We start from the raw sequence: 8,148 nt of genomic DNA on the forward strand, positions 1-8,148 counted from the left end.
CCAGGGCGGACAGTAGAAATAAAATAAAATTAGTGTGAATGTACCAATGTAGGAGGTACTTGCAATAAATGAAGTTAATAAATATTATTCCTTTAATTCGATGTATACAAGGGAATGTTAAAGCAATAAAACTTATTGTCCCTTCCTTGAGGTTTGAATATAATGTTATACGATAGATCTTGCAATAATGGTCCAGTTTAATCTAATGGTATTTGAAAAAATATACCAATAAAAGGAAAAGAAAAACACAACATGGTGATTGATTATATGGACGAGGAAAATGCTGAGGCTTATTAAATATTTGCATCGAAAACTGCAGCCAACTGAATCAAAATAAGCAGTATTGTGTTATTCGCCTTCATAAATAAGTATGTAACTCTAACCAACATAAAAAAATATTATTATTTTTCGGAATAACTTATTGAGTAAAACCTCAAATTATAATATTTAAATATTGAAGACAATATTAGTGATTTTTAAACGCAAATCTGAAACAGAAAAATCAGAAAAGGAAACGGTCCCAGATGTGACCGTTTCCTTTTCTGATTTTTCTGTTTCAGATTTGCGTTTAAAAATCACTAATATTGTCTTCAATATTTAAATAAAAAAATATTGTTTTTTTATTATCTTGTTTTAAGTTCTTCTTTTAGTTTCCAAATCAGAAGTTCCATACAGACAGTAGCATCTTCTGCACTGTCGTGGCCATCTAGTGAATTCTGAATAATTTTCTTTAAATATTCCGAGGACAAATTACGAAGCGCACGCTTATAGGGTGGCCCCATCTTGTGAGGAAATAAAACGCTGGTGTCCACCACCGTATCGTGTATCAGTTTCAAAGCTTTAAAATCTGATTCCAAACTGTGACCAACCAGAATAGTCTTATCACAAAACATATGAAGAAACGTTGCCTGAACTTCCAGTAGTGAGGTGGAAACATCTCTCATGTGATCTTCCGTCAATCCGGAATATCTCGTGTTATAATCTATGATTGGGTTCAATGGTTTAACTAGGGATTCATAAACAACATTTAGAGAACTATCGATGACGGTTACCCTCGTTAAATCTAAGCCATTCGATGTGTAACACATTTCACAATCCAAAGCGTACACTCCGTAATCGTGACCGTCAGATTTGCTGTCTTTGGGTAACGTTCTCACATACCCACGCAAGTTATCGTGATCGATATATTCGTAAACGTGACAGGAAGCGGAAAGACATCCATCTGATGACACGTCTTGACCGCAACATTGATACTTAACTTCGCCGCGAAACCTATACTTGTTGTTAGGGTGATAAATACATTCTTCCGTGAGCACCGCTATACCCTTCTTATTAACCTTGTATTCTTTCTTACAGCGACAACAGATTCTGATATCACCTTTCTGCGGCTTTTGTCTAGTGTTTACGGTGAATATCTTAGCTAGGCCTTTTTCTTTCTTTTCGGGGTGTGGTCTCGGAAAACCGTTATTTTGTAACTCTTCTTCTGACAAAACCCATTTGGAGATATTTTCAAAGAAGCGTAAACCCTTAAATTCAGTAGAGAAATCATCCTTTTTATATTTATTTTCTATACTCCATGAAGTATTATTGAGCTTGCCCAGCAAGAGCTTGTTATGGGAGAAACTGCTCGGACTGACATCTCCGCTATTAATCTTGACCCCATTGGCTTCCAGGATTTCCTTCCGCAGTCTCGTTATTCCCAAAATGGCAGAATTCTTATATATCGGAATCGCTGTACATTTCTTACTGGTAGTTAGTTCTTCCTGCTGAGCTCGGGCATAAGCATCTTCAGGCGTCAAATATATTTTGAGGCACTCGTCAATCATCAGATTCAGGTATCTGGATCTTATGTTTACGGCTATTTTGGATGCCAGAGGTTCTAAGACACTGGGTCGGTCGCAGAACTTTTCACTGGGCATGTGTGCCACGCGAGAAGTTCCCTTAGTGACCGTCTGCGTGACGGTGGCCTTGGGTGGCTCTGGCACCTGGAGGGCCTTTTTGGCGTGGAGAAATGTGGACACATTTGGCACATGAGCTATACGAACCTTGGATGGACCCGCGGCACTCGAGGATGGTTCTTCTCTCGAGGATTGGATCTGCACTGGAAACATGTCACTACTGATTCTCTTTGTTCTCGATTCGTGAAATTGTTTAACCTTGTTATACCTGTCGGTAGCCAGTTGGACAGCCTGGCTCTTGTGGTCAGGCAGGGCAATGGTCGGGGTGCGGTAAATGGTTTGACTGGTATTGTGAGCGACACGTTTCTTGGAAATGCAGATCTCCGGTTTAGGAGCTTCATGTTTACTTGAATTTTGTGGAACTTCTTTAGCGGATGGAACATATTCTTCAAATATTCTTAGACATTCTTGAGTAATGTTTTCTTCGTCGGAATCTGAAATTTCTTCTATTAATTCACAATCAGATATGGAATCATCTGGAAACGCAGAAATAGTTGCAGTTGGTTTTTCTTTAGATCTTGAACTTGACTTCCTAGACTTATGTTTATCTTCTTTTTTCTGACTTTTATCAGACGTTTCTTTTGAAGATCTTTTATCCGTCTCACTAGAACTAGGTTTAGATGAACTCCTGGAATTGTGATCTTTAGTGCTTTTCTTTTTATCGGATGAGCTGCTTTTGCTTTTATGACTTTTTTGTGTACTACTTGATGACTTCTTTGGTATGTCATCATTTGAACTTTTTGATTTACTGTTAGACGGTGTCCTTTCATGATTCTTGGACTTTTCTTTGTCTTTTGAAATAGTTTGACCATCGTCTCTTCTTTTGGTTGAATGGTGACTGTCACTGGAATTCTCTTTTTTAGATCTCTCTTTTTCCCCTTCACGCTTAACAGAAGATGCTTTCTCACTTTCCTGATTAGAAGATGACGACCTAGATGTTTTCTGGTCCTTAGAACTGTGTTTACCAGATTTATCACCTTTAGAATGTTCAGTTTTATTAGTTTTAGAATTTTCAGATTTATCACTCTTAGAATTATCAAATTTATCACTCTTAGGATGTTCAGATTTATCATTCTTAGAATGTTCAGATTTATCACTTTTAGAATGTTCAGATTTAACACTCTTAGAATGTTCAGCTCTGTCACTCTTAGAATGATTAGATTTCTCACTTTTAGAATGTTCAGATTTAACACTTTTGGAAATACCAGATTTATTTTCCTTTTTAGAGCTTTCAGATTTGCTTTCAGATTTGCTTTCAGTTTTCGATTTCGAACTAGAACTAGAAGATGATTTATATTTAGATTGAGTACTAGAAACTTTGGGTATATCTGACTTGGCGGTCGCAACTGATTTGTTTTTTTCTTCAATAGGCTTAGATTTTTCTTGTTTAATATCACTGTTGTCACTTTTGAGAACTATTGAAATATTGTTTTGTTTTTTTTTAACGCTATCATTTTCATCATCTAAAATTTGTCCTAGCATTTCAAATTCGGAATCTAAATCTTCTAAACCTTGAATATCTCCTTTGGCAGGGCGACCCCCGACCATCCGAGGTTTTTTTAAATGCGGCTCGTCTTCCTCATCGCTGGAGAATTGAGGGTTGATACTTTTCAAGGGAGTTGGCTGATAGCTGAGGCTGGAAGTATAACAGGGACTTTTACTGCCGGTATTGTTGGCAGAATATGATGTATTGGTCGGACAGTAGCTGGAAGTACTGTAGTTTGCTGACACCAATCCCCCGGGACTGTAGGTAACTCCTGATATACTCTGTCCGCTGGGAGTGTACAGAGCAACGTTGCTCACGCCACTTATGTTGGATATGTCTGTAGGAGTGTATGCATTACCCCTGCCAGTTTCTAGGCTGGGATCACTGTCCATCGGGCTATATGGAAGAGGCTTATGTTCTACTGAACCAGGAAGATACTTGACACTTGGTAAACTTGTTTCACACTCCATGGCCACGGGGGTATACTTTTCAGTCTGTCCAGGATGAAAGGTGTTGACATTTTGTAGAACTGCAGCTGGTTCCGGTCTAAAAGTTGTTCGTAAGCCATGGGTCCTAGGGCGATGTGGAGTATACGGAACAGGGATGTGTTTACGGTTCAGATATTCCTTTCTACTGGGAGCTGGAACGAACTCTTCGGTTCCCGGTACTAATTTCTTTAATTCGGAGATCGGAGTTGGATTGTAAGTCACCTTAGCTTGAGAGTTCGCACTTTTGTTGGCCGTCACGGGGGCTAATTCTTGGACGACCTTTGATATCAACTCTTGAGAATGGAGGCCGATGTCTTTTTCACTTGAATTGTTGTCGGTGTGTTGAAGAACTTTTTTTACTGCTTCTGATACGAGTTGTTGTAAAATTTCACCATTGTCGAACGATTCGTTGTTAGATTCAGAAAAATCCTTTTTTGCATGTCGGAAATGACAATAAGGTCTTTCGCATAATCCACTTTCGTAAAAGGGGCAATTGATTCCTTTAAAATACCCCGTAGAAGGTAACATTTTTGCAGATTTATTTCTTAATCTTATATTTAAAATTAAACTCAAACAATAACCTAGAAACAAATGACATTTGATAACCTGTTGTTGTATAGATAAAATAATAACCAACCGTAGAAGTGATTTTTTGTCTATCAACCATAGTTCTTAGAATTGTCTATGTTTCAATTCAGGGGCGTCACCAGTTTCCAAGCTAGGGGGAGGAGGCAGCTTTTTTAACAAATTTATAGAGCTTACAGGGAAGGAAAAGGAAGTCGTAAGAATAAATTAGAAATATTTACACACAACTGACTAATCCGGCGTTGTTCGGGTTATTCTTAATAGGGCCGTCTTAAGACGGGATGGGGCCAATGAGTATATTATTTCGGTGGTTAGGGGGCCACTTTTTAAATCCTTAGTCGGCAGGAAAATAACAAACAACAATTTTTTTATCATTTTATTAGAGGGGTTAATAACTTTTTTTTGCTATTTTGTATTTGGAAAAGTCAAACAAAAATTTATTCCATGTAAATTCATTTTCTTAAATGCGTAGATTAAGGTTTGTAGAATATGTATTTAACATGTAAAAGCCCGACTGGCGTAAAACCAAATAAAATAAAAATAAATAAACCTTTCCTAAAGAAAAAAAAGCTTCCAAGCTCGTGATGTAGCTCAATGTCCAGTGTGAGTCCGAAAGGGACGATCTCTTTCTTTTTTCATTAGCTATATAATATTATTTTTTGTCTTATCTATGTAAATTTCCTCGCACTTATGTTTATACAAACGAATCGAATTAAGACGTAACTGGGCGTTGATTTTTCCATACAAACGTAGTCCCCATTTATCTTTCTGGATTTTAACCCTAGAGCAAATATTTTTTTAAACTTAAAATAGATATCAGCAACTTGCGTGTCGGTACGTTTTGTTTTTTTTTTGATAAATTGCTTCTTATAGAAGTTATGACCTTCCAAAAATCAATAAAATTGCCTGATTTAAACCCAGTCAAAAGACGTTCAGTCTACAAACTAGACAATATATTTTGAAAAAAAGCAAAACGGTCCGACATAGAATAGTTTCTTCTTATGTAGTTGGTAAAAAAAAATGAAAATCGGTTAACTTTTGGGAAAGAAGGGGAAGAATAATGGGGAATACAAAACCTCGATTTTGAAGATTTCATTTAGGTATTTGTAGCCCGAGCTGCATGTGTCCCTTTCGCTCAGTATTCGGGAGGTAAGGGTCGGGGGACAGGGTTTAGATAAATACGTATGTATTTGTGCGAAGTGATGTCACGTAGTCATAAATCGATATTCGATATTCTAGTGTTGTGTTGTCCCGAGTAATCGATGTTTTTTTTATTATTTCTTCCGTTTGGTCACTTTTGTGTTTGTTTGGTGAAGTATTCCGATATTCTTACTTTAATTTCATATGTTTACGTAAAATAATATCTGTAAAAAAAACATCCGTTACGGCCAGACCAACTCCGAGGTGATTTCGTTCCGTATTGCCAATATGGATACAAAACACTCAAATGGATAATTTTTTTAAAAATAACTTTTGGGTAACTAGCATAATATTATAATTCTTAACTTCTATTTCGACAAATAAATATACAGCAAAGTGATGTAGCGTAGTATATCGAATTGTGTCGGTACACTAGTGTTGTCTTTTCCCGAGTTATTGATATATTTTATTAGTTTTTTTTTGGTTTAGTGACATATTTCGAGTATACCATACTTGCCGATCTTACTAAAATTGGACCAAATTCAATTTGTATACGTCAAGTACTATAATAATTTTCAATTTGGGAGGTGCTTATGGGTACCGCCGCCCCGGGAACCATTTATTGGATAACCTCTGTCATAGGTCACCCCAAGTGGTTCGCTACGTTTGGTGACTTGAGCAGGGGTGCCCGGGTTCATGGGGGTGAGGATTGTCCGGGTCTTGGCGATATATGCATCGGTCCGCCAGTTGCGTGGCAGGCCGGATCGGGAGAGACTGGATGAGGGAGACTTTTTGATCTCTCCAGCCGGACTATTCCGGAACATCGCCTTGCACCGCAGTGGGAGGTATGGATTCATATGATGGTCATTCATGAAGACATTGACACCCAGATTCCTACCCACCCCTGATGCCTTTTTCCTTCCCAGGACTTCCTTTCCTTTCTTTCCTCAAAATAACCTCCACACAGTATCCCCAAGGATGACATAGGCCCTGAGGGGATTTTTTTTCCCTCAGGGTCGGCCGTATATCCTCTCTCCCTTTGAGAACACTAAGCTATATTATCTATAAGTAGATAATATAGCGTATTCCATCCCTACCATTGTGGTGCAAAACGATGGTTCGAGAGGCAGGCTGGAGTGATCAAAAGGTCTCCCTCAACCGGTCTCTCCTGATCTGGCCAGCCACGCATTAGGTGGGCAAAGGCATCCCTCGCCAAGACTTATACAAAATAAGAATAATTACACAATAATAAGATTCGTTCCGGCGTGGTCGAGTGGTAACACTCGACTCCCAATCCGAAATTTGCGAGTTCGAACCCGGCGTGCGCAAATAAATTTTATTTGATTAATTGGTCTTATTTCACAATTAATTAATTAAAAAATGTGTCAAATGAGATTCGCTTATATTGTCTTCAGTGATTAAATGAGATTTTTTGTTTGTTAAAGGTTTTATTGTACAAAATTTTAAATGTTTTACAAAGAGATAATGAAATTAAAACAATTTATGGTTTAGATCTTTCTCTCGACCGTCAATTATTTCTGGTAAAAGGCATTGGTGGTAGAAGTCGTCCCTCTCAATTTTTTCATACAGTAAACCTTTAGGACTCCACACAACAAAAAAACAGTAATTACGACGAGTAATATGTAACTGGCCTTGTACTTGGTAGAAGTAATTGTGATTCCGTTTTAATGTTAAAGCATTATCTTCAACTTTGCAGTAATCCTTTTGTTCAATTCCCTCTTCTGGTGACATATGTGCTATATTATAAGGGCATTTAACTTCAATTATAGAATCCTCACCGATGAGGCCACCCGGACTTGCCGCTAAAAAATTTTTGTTTTCATCGATAAACAGTCCACAGGCGGATACCTGTAATTTCGTTTCTTTTGTAAATTGCTCTATTGCTTGGTTTTCATTTTCTTTCCCGTAATTTGTGGCCATATTTCCTTTAAACGGCGAGTACAGTAACGAGTTTAATACTCTCGCTACTGAAGTTTTTGGCCGCAGCTTACATATTTTTCCAAAGTTAGATGCTGTTAACCTCTTACGCCTTTCAACTTTTATTTTTTTTATTTTTTTATTTTAGCGACTATATAAAATAATTGTTACATACAAAATATAATGGTGAAATTAAGTATAAAATATTGTATTTCTTAGTCCTCCTCACTAGGGGGTCCTGTGCCGAGGCGGACTAAAGTTATTTAAATATGGTTTATTTGTCTTCTATGTCGTTTTTAGTGTCTTCTATATCGTTTTTAGTGTTTTCATTAGGGTTTTTTCATTGACCTCTTTCAGCCATATTTTTATTAATGATTTGTATTCATTAGGATTTTTTATTAGTTTTATGTCTTGGGGAAGGATGTTATGGAGTTTTGTTGCAAAGTATGTATAGTTTCTTTGTCCGAATGTGGTTTTATAACTTGGAATATTTTTTATATCATTTTTGTTCGATCTAGTGTTATGCATACACAGTCTAGTAGAGGATTTGTTA

The 8,148-nt window shown here is 37.2% G+C and overlaps 1 protein-coding gene across 1 annotated transcript; it reads right to left on the minus strand.

Annotated features, from left to right (window-relative positions):
* Positions 1-623: 623 nt before the first annotated feature.
* LOC149417717 (uncharacterized) lies at positions 624-4,533 on the minus strand. The gene has a single exon (XM_089640149.1). The coding sequence runs from the start codon at positions 4,458-4,460 to the stop codon at positions 624-626; it is 3,837 nt and encodes a 1,278-aa protein (XP_089496275.1). The 5' UTR covers positions 4,461-4,533.
* Positions 4,534-8,148: the final 3,615 nt, after the last annotated feature.

This window comes from Hesperophylax consimilis, chromosome 15, assembly GCF_061612785.1.
Source record: "Hesperophylax consimilis isolate HC1 chromosome 15, BYU_Hcon_1.0, whole genome shotgun sequence".
NCBI lineage: Eukaryota > Metazoa > Arthropoda > Insecta > Trichoptera > Limnephilidae > Hesperophylax > Hesperophylax consimilis.

What these genes read in the sequence shown, in the direction of transcription:
- LOC149417717 (XM_089640149.1), bottom strand. Translation starts at nt 4,460, where the DNA reads ATGTTACCTTCTACGGGGTATTTTAAAGGAATCAATTGCCCCTTTTAC.